This window comes from Tenrec ecaudatus, chromosome 15 (genome assembly GCF_050624435.1).
Source record: "Tenrec ecaudatus isolate mTenEca1 chromosome 15, mTenEca1.hap1, whole genome shotgun sequence".
Classification (NCBI taxonomy): Eukaryota; Metazoa; Chordata; class Mammalia; order Afrosoricida; family Tenrecidae; genus Tenrec; species Tenrec ecaudatus.
In genome coordinates, this window is record NC_134544.1 from 30,538,179 (window position 1) to 30,554,469 (window position 16,291).

The 16,291-nt window shown below is 43.1% G+C and overlaps 1 protein-coding gene across 2 annotated transcripts in view; it reads right to left on the reverse strand.

Moving 5' to 3' along the window:
- Positions 1-817: 817 nt before the first annotated feature.
- The window catches only part of SETBP1 (SET binding protein 1), a 426,061-nt gene continuing 410,587 nt past the window's right edge, over positions 818-16,291 (reverse strand). For both annotated transcript variants that reach the window (XM_075533043.1, XM_075533044.1), the window contains exon 6: positions 818-6,093. In XM_075533043.1, the coding sequence (XP_075389158.1) occupies positions 5,474-6,093 (620 nt within the window). In that variant the 3' untranslated portion in view covers positions 818-5,473. The remainder of the gene's footprint in view (positions 6,094-16,291) is intronic.

Below are 16,291 nucleotides of genomic sequence, written 5' to 3' on the forward strand. Positions count from 1 at the left end.
GGGCACAGAAAGGGCACGTGCTAGCCCTCCTCACTCCCCATCATTCTTCTCCCCACTGTCACATTCTGCTTAGATCTGCCAGTGCCCTCCAGGCCCTGCTTAGGTTGGCAGGCAATAATCGCTGGTCGTGTTTTTGTGGAGCTCTGGGCTTGATTCTGGGCTGATGCACTTCAGTCGGAGCCACCATGGGTCTGTCTGTCAGTGGAGGTTTGCGTGTTGTTTTGATGCAGAGCAGAGCTCGGTGGTCTTTCCAGATTCATCTAGGCTTGGAAGAACAAATGACCTGGCGATTTACTTACTGTTCTACCCTACGGATCGGAACTGCTCTAGCCCATTCTAGAGGGGGTTGCCCTGAGCCAGGCTCACTTGATGACAGCAAATAACAACAAAATTTCCCAAGAGAAAACTTTAAGTCGAGCCAGGGACCTATTATTCAGAGGTCAGGCATATTGGGAGGGGGCCAAGGAGGATATTGACAAGGAAATCCCCATCAATCATGTCCTTCTAAAAATGTAAGATGGGGTGGATGGTCAATACCCTAAAACACTGTCTAGTTCCTTACAGCCAAGATCTGACTGGTTTTATGGTTCTGCCTTGGTTTCCGGAAAATGGGAACAGGAAAGCATGGACTCAGCTCTTACCCACTATGTCACGACTTCCCAGAGTCACACAAGAGGAGGAGTGCGGATAGACTTTTCTCAATGATTCTGCACCCCGTTGATGTGAGCAAAGACCCCCAAATGCTGTTAAACTCCTCAGTGATGTGAACCAGATGGAAAGTAAAACAAAAGAATTCACAACTCATGTTAGACTGAATTGAATGTCTTTAATTTCACACAATGAATAACATATGAATAGGATTAACTTTTTTTTAATAGTTAAGTGCTCTCTCTATATGGTGCTAACCTGATCTGGTAGCGAAAAAGACTGAGCTTTCTTTTAGAAAAAAATGTTTAAAACCCAACATCTAAGACCATGGAGGAGCGTGACAGTAAAGCATGCCAGATGTCGCTACGCCTCAAATCACAGCAAGTCCATGTCCATTTCCAATGTACAAAAATGCTTCATGAATAAAAACTGTTACAAAAAGAACATTTCAAACAATGTACAATTTTCTTGCCTCTATATTCAATAAAATACAAATACATTTTTGTTCTAAAATATGTTTACATACAATCAAAGTAGAACATGCAAATTACACTTTAAAAAAGGCTTTTAAAAACCACTTATGAATACAAACTAAAAATTAGCCAGCACGACTTGTAAGACAATCTTGTGCCCCATTTTTTTCTTCTTTTGAAATATATATATACATATTTAACACATCATGTGCATTTATTATTATTTAAGAAATAGATTTTTTTTTAAAAAAGGAAGAAAAAAAAGACACCCACTTAGGGTAAAACTGCCCTCGCTTGTTGACTGGTGGACAGCTCTTTTTTTTCCCCTCAATTTTCCCCCCTTTAGTGTTTATTAGACCTGGGCAAGTGGGCGGGAGAGAGCCAGGGAGTTTCTCCCTTGGTTGATATGTGCTTTTAAGACTGTTCCCCACATGAGCGCACCCAACAGAGACAAAAGACTTCGCGGGAGGGCAAACTACCAGAAAAGAGAGGCAGGGGAGGTCTTGCGTCGTAAAAAGAAAGACCAAGGAAATGCTCCGGCCTGATACAGTTGGAGTCTAGGCACTGGGATGACATGATCTGTTTGCTCTGGCATTTGGACCACTGAGATACTAGTGAGTAGTGTGGAGAAGGACGTCTATATTTATCTACTGTCACATCATGGGAAGGTCTGACGGACTTACAACGGAACACTTAAAATGGCTTTTTGGAGGCATTTTGGCTTCTGCCAGCCCTTCCCCTGCCATGCTACACTCGGCATTGAAAGGCTTTGGAAATATAGGTGTACACTTTAGGCAGTTCCCAGGTAAATCTTCCTACTAGTGGTAAGAGACAAAAAGAGAAAAAGGAAAAGAAAGAACATGTCCTCCCAAGCTCACTGTCTGAACAGTGTGGGGCGATCAGCAGGAGGGGGTGGGATTTTCCACCAACCCCCACACCAACTCCTTGATGACCTGCATGTAGGACATCACCTTGTACTATTATTCCGTCACCACGGGCTTATCATATTTATAGACCCGGCAATGTGCAGAACACAAATTCTGACTGTCATCAAACAGGGCTTGCCATTCCAGGCAGCTGCCAAGTTAACATGCTAATCCCTTGTCAGTCCTTAGTCACCTTCTCTGGGCTGTCAGTTGGAAGCTGAGTCCCAGTTCCGCCAAATCTCCAACCAAGCCCCTGGTCCCTCCGCCTTTCCTCCTGGGGTAGAGACCAGAGCCGGCCCATCAGAGGGAGTCAAGCTTTTGAGGTCAGAGAGAGAAAAGCAAGTGGTCTCTCAGGCCCCAGGCAGGCATGTCACAAGCCCATCACCTTTGGGGAGGGTTTTCTATCTAGCTGTTGCCCATTTCTCACCCTTGTTCCGTCCCCTCTAGGTTAACTGGGAGCAGGATGCTGCTTGTGGAAGCTGAGTCCTCAGGGGAAAACTAACCAAGAAAACAAGGGGTTCCTCTTAAGAAAGCTGTGTCGGGAGTCTGTGTAACCTAAATGACCTCACCTAAGGGGAGAGGGGCAGTTGGGCAATTAGGGTTGTATCTCCAATCCCTGCATCCATGCATAAATGCACTGAATTACAGAAAAAGCTTAGACCGGACTGCCGGGGAGGTTTTGAGGCGGCTGTATTTCTCCTGGCATCTTTCAGTGGTTTGGGTTACATGTTGGGGCTGCTAACCACAAGGTCGGCAGTTTGAAACTGACTGCAACTCTGGGGGAGAAAGACGGGGCTTTCTAGCCCCAGACGGAGTTACAGCCTTGGAAACGCAGCGGGGCAGTTCTATCCACTCCTATAGGGCTGTTATGAGTCAGAGTCGATTCAATGGCAGTGAGAATTAGGGAAAGCATCCTGAAGGTATCTGGAATTTCCCACCTATTAGAGGTTCATGCCAACAAAACTTTGCTTCTCTGTTTAGGAAGCTTGGCGGACCTGAGAGAGAGCATTGTGCTGGGCAGGACGTGTTCCCTGCTCCCGGCCTTGCTGGGAGGTGACAGTAAGACCAGGGAAAGAAGCAGGCTGCAAGGAAGGAAGAGGCCTATGAGTATCAACCTCCGACCATCAGAGAACCTGCTTTCTGCCTTAACTGGAGTGAACTGGGTGCTCTTCGCAGCAATGGTGAGGCGAGCAGGGGAAGCCTTCCTCGGGTGATTTAGGAGACATTCCCAAACGGCTTGGGTATGACAAATGGAAAGTGGCTACTTTGATTTTGCTGTTCAACTTGTGTGAAATGGCCAAGGTCACTCTAGGTCAAAAATGGAGTCTCTAGGATAGAAGCTTTCGTGTCCTGGAGGATGCAGGCCTTTCAACGCACATATTGCTGCGATGAAGTGTGACTGACCCAGTAGGCAGCGGATGATGATGGCATGTCTATGGGGACAAGACGAAGCAGGATGTCTCTGGGTAATCTGAACCCTCCATTGGGGCTGGGACAGGACAGCGATGCTAGCAAGCATATTAACTGGGTTTAAAAAAAAATTAGTCCCACAGATACCTCATCTATCCTTCTCTACATTCCTATACAAAAATCCATCTCTCTACAAGGAAATGATGTTGTGTTCTGAAGTGATAATGCCATTTCCAGCCAGTCCCAACTTCCTCTCAAGAAACTTAATTTGGAGATAAACCCGATATTCTAATTCCCATTAGAAAATGTAATTCTCTCTCTCAGTGTCTCTTTTTTCACACTCGCCTGTGCCAGCTGTTTGATGTCTTGGGGGAGGTAAGGGGCGGAGAGTGAAGGAGGAAACTGAAAATGCTTATTTGAAATTTCCACATCTGACTTTTGGGTCGGGGTGGTGGTGGGAAGAAACATCTATGGTAATGGAATAACTTCATATTCATTTTGAATCTTGGTAATAATCTTTTAAAAAAACAAACTTGGGCTGTGACAATGGATAATGGAGGTTGAATATCTGTCCATGCTAAACCAATGGCTAGAGTCCAACTTGGATGAGAAATATACAGTTGAAATTGACCATTTAAAAGACGATTTGTCACACACAGTTTGCATCCATGCAGACTGATAGACTTATAATTACATTATGTACAAAAATGTTTTAGTTTATTAAGGCAACCACAGTTTGGATTCTCTGTCCAAGGTGGCTTGACAAAATTGGAGTGGTGATACCCTTTGAGAATTTTCCTATTTGTATATATTTTTTTTAGTTAAGAACACTTACTCCCGTTTGCTTTTAAGAAAGAATGATTAAGATATAATGGACTTGTGTTGTCTGTTTGTTTCCTTTTATCAATGATCTGTAAGAGTTCCTAGTATTTTTTAAAAAAATCAGATACCAAGGCAGTGATAGATAGACACTTGCCATTCTGGCAGATCTGGGGTTTCAGTTTTTGGCTATTTGTCAGTTATTCCATTTACGGTGTGATATGAAAACCTTCCCTGTCTGCTCTTGGTTGATAGGCCTTAAGTATAAATATCAACTGGGTCAACAAGGTCCCCGGCTGCTCTGATCACTTCCTAAAAGCTTCTCCCAATATTGAGCATCTGTTGCCCACTGGTCAGGATTCAAAGCCAGGTTCCTTGGACCAGAGCACCAAGGGGGTGCTTTCCAACCTAGGCAGGAAGGGCAGGTGTCCCTCAAGCAGATGTGGACCATGAAAAGGAAGGCAGCAGGTAAGTTAACAACAAGGGAGGTGGCAGCACAAAGAGTGAAGGGAAGGGCGATGTTGATGATTGGTGTATGTACGGTAGAAGAATCACACCGAAGGATGTGGATGCAGGAGTACGGATGTTGCTCACTGGCATTCCATCTCCCGGTGATATAATTCCACCTAAGAGACTATACTGTTAACCGAAAGATGCCAGTCACTGGTAGAGGACTTAGGTGTCCTAAAGTCTAGCAGATATATAAAACCAAACGAAACAAAAACCCATGACATGGAAGTGGGTGACCACAAAGCCAGCAGGGGAATCTGCACCTCTTCTCCCCTTGGAATGTTTCCTGATGGAGCGCCTCTCCCTTTAGGGGTTTTCTGGCCAGCCAATGAAGTGGGATCACGTGCGCACCTTGGATGCTGCCGCTCAGGTGGTGGTGGCAGGGGACCATCGGTGCTCTCCTGGGCGGGTCTTCACTCGCCTGCAAAGCGCCTCAGCAGGGCTGAAGGGCTGCTCTGTTGGGAATCCCTGGAAAGCACAGACAAGCTTCTTTGGAAGGTGTCCCCCTCCTTTGCTTTCCCATGAGCTCCTAATGGCTCAGCCCGTTATCTGGACCGATTCAGCTTGCCCAGCTTCAGGAGAGATGGATCTTGGTGTCCCTGCCGTGGGGAATCCACCCTCAGCCCAGCTCACTGCACTGCCATGTGTCAGTCCCTTCTGCCCCAGGTTCGGTTGCCCAGATCCACCCTAGGGAAGGACATCACTTTCACTCGCTCTGGACTTCCTCAGCCTTTTGACCTTCACCTCCTCTTCCTGGGGAAGTGGCTGCTGGGGGGGCAGCTGCTGCAGGGGTTGAGCAGGAGGCTGGGGTTTGTGTTTCCTCTTCCCACCCCTCGGGGTCTTGGGTAGCAGAGGGGGTGGGGGTGGAGGAGGAGGGGGTGGGGGTGGGAGAGGTGGGGGCAGTGGTGGGGGCAGGGGTGGGGCCTCCCGGGCCATGTGGATGACTGCTTCGATGGTGGCCATGATGGTGTCTTGGCTGGTGGTTGGCTCCAACACTAGTGGGCTCAGGGTGGGTTTCTGGCCCCTTTTGCTGGGGAGGTCGATACATTTTTCCAGCACCGGCATTTGGTCTCTGGAGTCCTCATCGAATGGGGTAGGCTGCTTCCGGGGACGCCCTCTCCTCTTCTTGACAAAATTGTTGCCTGTCTTTGATTGTCTCTGCAGCCGCTTGGCCTTCAGGATCTTGTTCACATGGTCCAAGTTCTTCTTGGTGGACAGGATCTTGGTGTAGTTGCACATCTTCCGTACCTCGCACTGGATGGCTTCTATCTCCCGTCGCTTGAACCGCTTCTTCAGGGTGGAGCTAGCTGCAATGGGACGAGAGAGAAGGATTTAGGAGAAGAATGCATAGTGTCTGAAACCTAGCCCCATTGGTGAGAACTATACACTTGGCTGTAACGCTTATGGAGAATGAATGTCGTGGACGTGTCTCACGCCCTAGTACTATTCTTCCTTTGGCATAGTGGGTTCTGTGTTGGGCTGTGAACCAGGAGATAGCGCTTACTACTCCCATAAGAAGTTATGATCTGGGGAACACACAGGAGAGCTCTACCCTTTCCCAGGGGGTCGCTATGAGTCTGAACGGCCTCGATGGCAGTGAGTCTGGCTTTTTTGTTGTTGTTGATTAAAATGGAAGACAATTAAAATTAACATCAGTTGACTCTCTTATGTGTACGAAGAGTTTCTTTTTATATGTCAGTCTTCACACGCAATGCCCTAGTTCCCATGTGACGGAGGTGGTGCTGCCCAACAGCCGTGGTAAAGCCATGGTATAGCTCTTGCTTTCCATTTTTCCCCTCATCCCTCGGATTAGCATTTGAGTTCACTTTAACTCTCTTTTGGTAGATATGGAATGACTAAAATGAGACACAGCCCTTTATTACAAGCAATAAGTATGGAAAATTCATAGAAAGTGTCACCTTGGAAAGGAGCCCTAAGGGTGCCGTGGTTAAAGCGCTTTGTTGCTAACCGAAGGGGCAGTCCTTTACACCCACCAGCGGCTCTGCAGGAAAAAGAGATGCTGGGCCACTTCAGTGAAGATGAGAGCTTTGGACATCCTATGGGACCCTTCGACTCCGCTTGACCGGTCACCATGAGTTGAACTTGACCTGATAACAATGGATCTATCAACCTAGAGGTCCTTAGGTAAAACAAATGGTTTGGTCTTGACTACTACCCAAAGGTTGGTGGTTCAGTCCCACCCAGTTGTATGGAAGAAGGAAGGGCTGATGATTTGTTTCTGGGAAGACACAGCCAAGAACTCTTGGTGGGGCAGTTCTGCTCTGTAACACATGGGGTCTCCACGAGGCAGGGTGGACTCTGTCTGCTTGTTTGTTTTCTTAAAGCAACCTAGCAGAAGAGATGTCTTGACCTGAAATACTTAACTAAACCAATTTTATCCCTTCCCCTCCTCAATTGACATAGGGAGGACTAGTACTGTGGGCATTAGAGTTGGGATGGTACCGATTCTCGCTATTTGTTCCCAATGTTCCGGACTTGCGCCAGTGCCCCAAGGGTGTTCAGTTAACTAAGTTCCCCCTAAGTGGTTCCTCCTCTGGGGGCCTCCCGGGAAATGCCACCCAGGTGTTTCTGAATCATGTACACGTCTGCCATTGGGCTTTTCATGCCCTGGTGGCCAGATGCACCTGTATTAGAGAAAAGGTCCCCATTCCTTCCATATTAGAGAAAAGTTATGTATCTTGTTCACGGTTCAAAAGTAAAAGAGAACTATTCAGAAATACTCCAAGAATCTTCTAACATTAAGTTTACAAACATTCCATGAAGCTCATAGCGTTGTTACAAGTACAGGCTCTTTTTGCAATTTACATTCTGTTTAGTTTATACCACCTCTCCCCCAAACTCAACCTGTTCCCCTTGAGTCAATCTTGACTCACAGAAGCGTTACACAACAGGAGAGAGCCGTCCTATACATGCCAAGGCTGTAAGCTTTATGGAAGCAGACAGTCATTGCTTTCTCTTGTGGAACAATGGGTTGCTTTGAACCACCGATCTTTCAGTTATCAACTAACTGCTGAACCACAGTTGTAAAAACCACCCTTAGAGAAAGAAAATGTGAATTTAACACCGCGTGCTGGGCCGTTAGTTGCCACCGTTGGACTGAGTCCAGCTCCGTGGAAATATTCCATGCGTTGGTGGTCGTTTTGGGCAAAGGTAACCAGTGGACTGTCCCTGTGTTTTCCCTCTTCTTATTTTTTGAGTAATTTTTTTAAAGAAAAGAAAGGAATAATTTTAAAGACTTGGAAGAAAATCGTACATTTAATACTTATTTTATATAAGGCATAGGTTTATGTTTATTTAAGTTCTTAATTAAAAATGCTTGTGAAATAAAAAATAATGCTGAGTACAGGAAATATATAGAAAAGTACTAAAACAATTGACTTCTGCATACCCACCATTCACATTTAACAGTCACTTTTTGCATACTTGCTTTTTTGCTAAAGAAAAAGTAATCACCACCACACCACCAACAACACCAAATTACAGATTTGGACTCCATTAAGTCACTACTGCCCTCTCTGCTCCATGCCCTTTCCTGTTAGCATGTCTGGTTCCAGATATGTGAACTCAGATAGATGACATGACTGAAACTGCCCAATGTTGACATGATGTGAGAAACTGAGATTACTTAAAAAAATTTTAATTGCTGTTGTTGAGAATACACACAGCAAAATATACACCAACTCCATAGTTTCTACCTGTATTTAGTCATATTGATTACAATGTACAACCATTCCCAACTTTCTTTTTGGAGTTATACTTTCCCATTAATTTAAATTCACTGCCCCTAAACAACCATGTTGTTATGGTCATTTTGAGCCTATGTAACCATTCTTAAAGGAGCTTAATGCTCCAGGTGGATGTTTCTACTAGTTCAGGGAAACCTAACTTCCTTAGTATTAAGGAAGGGGATATTTTTGGTTTAAGGTGTAAAGATTATTTCAGGGCAAGAGTCTCAGTGGTTCATCATTCCAAGAAGTCTGGAGTCCAATGGAAAGTCATGGATCAGGATTCTTCTACAAGAATATTGATGACAATATTCAGTCAAAGACGGCAGTGTCCAGAGCATCATTGGTCACATATTGCATAACCTCTTCCTATTCCTGATGTTCCTTCCTCTGCTCCTCTAGCAGATAGAGACCGGTTGCTGTACCTTCACTGGTATCTACGAAGCATTTAAGATCCCAAACATTATGCAATGAACTATTAGATAGAACAGAAGAACTAAACATACACATATGATCAGGCCAATTAAATGGGCCTACAAAACCATGTCCCTAAACTTTCAAACCAAAGACCCAAATACCAGGAGGTTTGGGGTTGTATGATATTAGCAGCCTCACTAGTAATGTTTTTGGTCGTTGTTGTACATATGTCTATTATACAGCTTTTACCTATTTAACTTTGTTACAAATGTACTGCTATTAACAGCAATGAGAACAATCAGCCACACAACCCTACCCTTCATTGATATGGCATTTCTATCACTATTAAGTCCCTTGTGGTACATACATACAATGGAGTACTACGCATTTCTAAAACACAGTGATGAACTTGCGAAACACATCGCCGTGTGGGAAGAACTGGAAGAAACCATGCTAAGCAAAGTAAGCCAAGCACAAAAGGACAAGTAAAACATGAGTTCACCGAGGTGAGCTCAAAAAAATGCAAACGGGGCATAGGGCATTGACTACTACATACATACAATCCTGAGGTGAGGTTCAGGTAATATGGAAGGGCCCAGACCAAACCCAGGGATACATATAGTAGCCAAGTAAAAAGGAAGGGGAAAAAAAGAAAAAGAAAAACAACAAAGACATGGGTAGTGGGGGAACAGGTCATTAACCCACACAAGTGGAGAGTATTGTTTATATCTCCATAGGGAAAGAGGGACAAGATGAGAATGCAATATACCAGCATGAAGCAGGGAACCAGTAGAGAGGTCTGTGAGCCAGCCCCAATCACAACTACATGGACAGTCACCCCTCTCCCCAAAAGAATTTACTTTAGAGGACAACAATGAAACTACAGCTCAGGGAGAGGGACATGTCTGATCAGAGCACATGGGAGCAAATGAAGGGGGAGGAAGAGAGAGTGGAGCAAATCCTAGTCCACCAAGCCTTGAGGACCATATCCCTGCTCAGAGCAGCCAATGCAGAGAGGACCATAGGGCCAGCTCCACTACGAGACACGACTTCCCTCACTGAACCACAGTGCTGTGGGGACAACAGTGGCGACATAGCATGGAAATTGCGCCCGATCTGACCCCACCACACTGAGGTAAAACCCTAAGGCCGTGCAACAGAACAGCAAGGGTTTGAGAGCAAGGAAGTCCTGCGGCAATACCAAAAATAGAATTGGGAGCCACGGCATGGCACCCAATCAGATTCTAACGGAAAACACTCCTAAAGGTCAACAAACAGACCTTGAACTATTTACAAGCTTTTCTTTTTTTTGTTGTTATCGGTTCTGTTGTTGTTGTTTGTTGCTTTGTTTTGCTCTGTCTTGTTTTTTTTGTGTATATTATTAGCTCTGCAGATCTATATAGATAAGATAGGCATGATAGACAATCTGGAGGAGAAAACAATTGGACAAATGGTTTCTGGGGGACATGAGAGAGAGATGGGGAGGTGGAGGACAGGAAGTGGTGTTAACAAATCCAGGAACAAGGGAACAAGTGATCTAAAATTGGTGGTGAGAAGGGTGTAAAAGGCATGGGAGGGCTTGATCAAGGGCAATGCAAACAAGAGGAATTACTGAAACCCAAATGAAGACTGAGCATGATAGTGGGGCAAGAGGAAAGTGAAAAGAAATAGAGGAAAGAACTAGGAGGCAAAGGGCATTTATAGAGGTCTAAATATTGGCATGTACATATGTAAATATATATCTATATGATGATGGGGAAACAGATCTATGTATATATATTTATAAGTTTAGTATTAAGGTAGCAGATGGACCTTCGCCCTCCACTCAAGTACTCCCTCAATGCAAGAACACTTTGTTCTATTAAACTGGCATTCCATGATGCTCAGCTTCCCAACATGATCACTGAAGATAAAGTGGATGCATAAGGAAATGTGGTGAAGAAAGCTGATGGTGCCCGACTATCAAAATATATAGTGTCTGGGGATTTAAAGGCTTGCAGATAAACAAACAGCCATCTAGCTTAGAAGCAAAAAAGCCCACATGGAAGAAGCACACAAACCTGTGTGATCATGAGGTGTCGATGGGATCAAGTATCAGGCATCATAGAACAAAAAATCTTATCATTGTGAAGGAGTGGGAGTGTGGAGTGGAGACCCATCTCTAGGCAACTGGACAACCCCTCGCAGAAGAGTCTCAGTGAGGAGACTAGCCAGCCAGAATGCAGTGTAGCAATGATGTAACATAAAACTTTCCTCTGGCTTTTCAATGCTTCCTGCCCCCTACTATCATGATCCCAATTCTACCTTGCAAATCCAGCTAAATCAGAGGATGTACACTGGTATAGATAGGAACTGGAAACACAGGGAATCCAGGATAGATGAGGCCTTCAGGACCAGGGGTGAGAGTGACGATACCGGGAGGGTGGAGGGAAGATGTGGTAGAAAGGGGGAACTGATTACAAGGATCTACATATAACCCCCTCCCTCAGGGATGGACAACCAAAAAGTGGGTCAAGACAGTGTAAGACATGACAATCTAATAATAATTTATAAATTATCAAGTGTGTGTGGGAGGGGGAATGAAGAGGGAGGGGGAAAATGAGGAACTGATACCAAGGGCTCAAGTAGAAAACAAATGTTTTGAGAATGATGATGACAGCAAATGTACAAATGTGCTGGACAAAATAGATGGGTGGATGGAATTGTGATAAGAGTTGTACAAGCCCCCAATAAAATGATTTAAAAAATAAAAAAGTCCCTTGTCCTCTTTACTCTTGCTGCTAGTATACGTCTTTCTCAAGAAAATTTTCTTTTCTTATCTTTTTGTACATAAGCAAAGTCATACAATATTTGCCCTTTTGTGATTGGCTTATTTTGTCCTCACACTCCATCCATACTGTAGCAAGAATCAAGACTCAAATTCTCCTACTGTCTATAGTTTCTCATTGTGCACATGTGCTGCATTTGGTTTATGTCTCCAGATGTGGATGGATATTTGGGCTGTTTCCCCCTCTTGCCTACTGTGAGCAGCGAGGAAATGAACATTGCTGTACACATCTCTGCTTGAGTTTCCATTTCTAGTTTTTTGTTTTACATACTCGGGGGTAAAAACAGCTGAGTCATATCCTCGTTGCATTTTTAGCTTTTCGAGGACCATCATCACAATATTTGTGACAATGGTTGTGCATTTTGCATTCCCATCCACAATGCATAAGGGTTCCAATTTCCCTGAAATCTCACCAACATTTGTTATTCGCTTTTTAAAACCTTCGACCTTCTCCAAAGAAACACACTCATACCATCAAGTCAATTCTGACTCAGAGGAACTCCCCCCCAGGGTTTCCCAGTCCATGAATTTTGTGAAGTTTGTGAATAAGAGCAGAATGCCTCATTTTTCTGTTGCAGAGAAACTGGTGGCGTTGAACTGCTGCTCTTGGGCTAGCAGTACAATGCATTACCCACTAGGCTACCAGGGTTCTTAGTAAGAAGAGAAGGTAGATTATTCTGGTTTCGATTTGCCTCTCTCAGGTGCCTAATAACTGATCATCTTTTCATGTGTTTGGTGGCTATCTGAATGTCCCTTTGGGGAAGGGTCTATTTAAGCCTTTTGCTGGGTTTATGACTGGGTTGTCTTTCTCTTGTCAATGTTTCATAGATGTATCAGTTATCAGGTTTCTGTCATGTATATGTTCTCATAAGACATTCTAACAAATGGTAGCTTGTTTTCCCCTTTTTTTGTAGTGCCCTTGATGATATTTTATGAGGTCTTATTGATGAACTTTTCTATTGTTTTCTATTATTGTTTACACTTTGATATTATATCGGACAATTCATTGTTAAGGGGAAGGGCTGACAGTATTGCTCTTGTTTTTTTTTTAAAGAACTTTATGGTTTTAGTTTGCACATTTAGGTCTTCAACCCAGTTTGAATTTTGTGTGTGTTTATGGTGGGAGGCACGGATCCTGTTTCACATTTCTCTATGTGCAAATAAATCCCTTTTCCCCAGTACCATTCTTTAAAGAAAGTTTTGTTACTCATTGAATGGATCTGGCACTCTTATTAGAAGCCAGTTGTTCTTAGATGTATGTGTTTATTTCTGGACTCTCAATTTGATCCCACTGGTCTTTAGGTCCATTTGTATAGAAGGGTCAAGCAGGGTGCTTTCGTTACCATGGCTCTATATCCAACCCCCAAACTACTGCTTTCAAGTTGATTCTGATGCATAGCAACCCTACTGGGAAAACTTAGAAATGCTCCATAAGCTTGCCAAGGCTGTCAGTCTTTATGGAAACAGATTCCCTTCTCTTACCTGAAGCAGAGAAACTGGTAGATTCAAACCGCCAACTTTCTGTTAGCTAACCAAGTGCTTAAACCACTGTGCCACCAGGACCCATTATGTCTTTATAGTAGGCCTTGAAATCAGGAAGTGTGGGCCCTTCTAATTTATTATTTTCTTTCAACATTGCTTTAGATATTCAAGGTCTCTTGTCATTGACAGCAGAGTCGAAGATTGTCCAGTAAAAGAAAGCTGTTGAACTTTTGACTGGTTTTATGCTGAATCTATAGATTGATTTGGATAGAACTGGCATCTTAGCATGGTTAAGGCTTTCACTCCATGAACATGGAATGCCATTACATTTATTTAAGCCTTCTTTAATCTTTTTCATCAGTTTTTAAAAATAGTTTTCATTATATAAGTCCTTCAAATCCCTGGTAAGATTTATCCTTAGATATTTATTTTCTTGGATGGCATTGTAAATATAATTGTTTCCTTTAGTTTCTCTTTATATTTGAAAGTATCTCATAGTGTCCTTTTCACCTCTAGTGTACAGAATCCAAGTGATCTTTTGTCGTTGTTGATCTTGTCCTCTGCAATGTCACTACCTTCCCCTATTAGCTTGACAAATTTTCTTGTGGAATCTGTATATGTAATATCACATTATCCATAAATAGACATAATTTTATTTTTTTCAACATTTATGAGAAATTTAGAACTTCTACATACCCCTTGAGTGGAAACCCCTATAATCATTTTGGAAATAAACTTGTCGATAACGGTGAGCATTGTAGATGAACATGCTCAATGCCCCTGCCATTCCCCATTGAAGTCGCCTTTCTAACTCGTTTGTAATAGGAGCCAAAGGATACACAGGATGTTCTCTGCATATCAGAGGATGCATAAGAAAGGTGGAAACAATTTAATATTAACCAAAAGGTAGCAAATAGTAATGTACACAAACACGGAATGTTATGCACGCATGAATGAAGTACATATAAAGACATCAAAGCTCGGCTAGCTGGAGCTGTTTCCCTCTGCAGACACGGGTCACCTTGTGTGGGATTGGACAATGAAAGAAAACTACTAAACGAGGGGGAATTTTCTATGTCTATACTCTCTCACTCAGTAGCCAGTAGCCACATGTGACTACTGAGCACTTCAAATACGGCCAGTACAACGGAGAAACGCAAGTGTACGGTCTACTTCATTCTAACTTAACTAGCTGCAGGTGGGTAGTGGCGGCCATATTGGGCAGCACAGCTCTAAGTCCAATCACAGAGAAAGACTGAGAACAGGAGCGTCACTAAGACACCAACTGTGAGAAACTCCAGGCAAACACTTTAGAGTCTCAAATAAATTGTTGTGTGTGTGGTGTGGAGCAAAGGGAACAGAGATCGACCCTTGGCAACCAATGTTGGTGATAGCTGCATAGCGGGATTGATGTAATTGCTGTCAGTGACGTGTACAGAGGAAAGACGTGGGGTAGCAAATGTTTTGTTATCTATATTTTTACAACTATAAAAAATGTAAGGCTCACACAGAAAGAGACTTAGATAATCAGGTCACACCACATGCTAATTTGAGTAAATTGTTGAAAGAGATCATGAAGTAAATGAAAATGATTATAAGCTCCTTGGACATTTTATAATGCTATTCAATTACTGTTGATTTCCAGAGTGTGATAATTGCATTGTAATTATGTTTTTGAAACACATGTTGAAATATTTATAGAGGAACTCACATGGTATCTAGGATTGGCTTCAAAATACTTGGAAATAAAAGAGCTAGGTGGAGGTACTGATGGACCAAGATTGTCCTTGAGTTGATATTGTAGAAGCGGAGTGATGTGCACACAGAGGTTTATTATGTATTCTGCCTTCTTTGATATATAGGTGACGTCTTCCAAAATAAAAGGCTAAACATTATAAATCATGAAGGGCAATGAAACATCTCTCTTAGAATCTTGGGACTCAGAGTGGGGTCTTTTTGGCTTGTCACTCTCTCGTCAAAGGGCAAGAGATTTCCTCAGTGAAAGGCATGCTTCATCTTTCGAGAACAATCTAGCTAGGAAATGCCCGCTGATTAATGGGGTAAAACACTGACTTGCTTTTTCTGTATTCTCTGCTTTACAATGGCACACATTTAGATCACGACCCAACCTCTGCTAGAGACGTCACATGTAGAGACTGAGTACCCTCCTTGGTTTTGCGTTGCTCTCTTTTCACATCTATTGAACAACTAGCTTTTATTTTTCCTTATGTTTATGGCCTAGACTTTTGGCTCAGATACATTATCCTTGCTTGTGAACAAGAGATGAAATGATTGGAAGTTGGAAATCCAGATGAACTAGAATTCTAGGCTTCTCTTTTGCATTTATCCCTCAAAGTTCTCCTCTAGATTTGGTCTTTGCTGTGATTCCTTTCTGTATGCATTACCAACTTACAAGAATCTTTGCATCTGCCTTTACAAAATGTGGAGGGTCTTTATAAAACATTTATCTCCTCTAATACTTTCGAAATCTTAGTGTGTGTGTTTGGAGGTGGGGAAGGCTTTGGCCCTGGCACAGTTTGATATTCATAAATCTTTCACCATATTGCTTATGACTTCACTGTCCCTCTAAATGTTAACAGATTTTCCTCTCTTTAAATTGTTTCATTATTGGACAGTAATTTCTGGGTTCTCGTTGGAAGATTGATTCCATATTTGTTCTCCTTCCTATAATTGTCCTATATCGCGGCCTGTTCTTTGTTAAGTTTTAAAGAACAATTATGAGTGGCCGAGGGGATATGCGAGTTCATTATTTTTTCTTTTTCATAACCCTCTGATGCAAATTGCCTTCTAGATCCTGTTTGTATTAAAAGGGTCGTGCAAATGGCTGAGTTGGTTTGAGTCCAGATCTAGATTTTCTATCTTTGCACTCACATCCTTGGAGGATTGTCTCATCAGCATTCTGCTGATTTTGTCACGTCTTTGTGGACAGTTTAAGACTGGGCTTAGCCATACTTTCTGAACACAGACTACATCTACCATGAGCCGGGGCAACACTGCTAGACTAATTATATA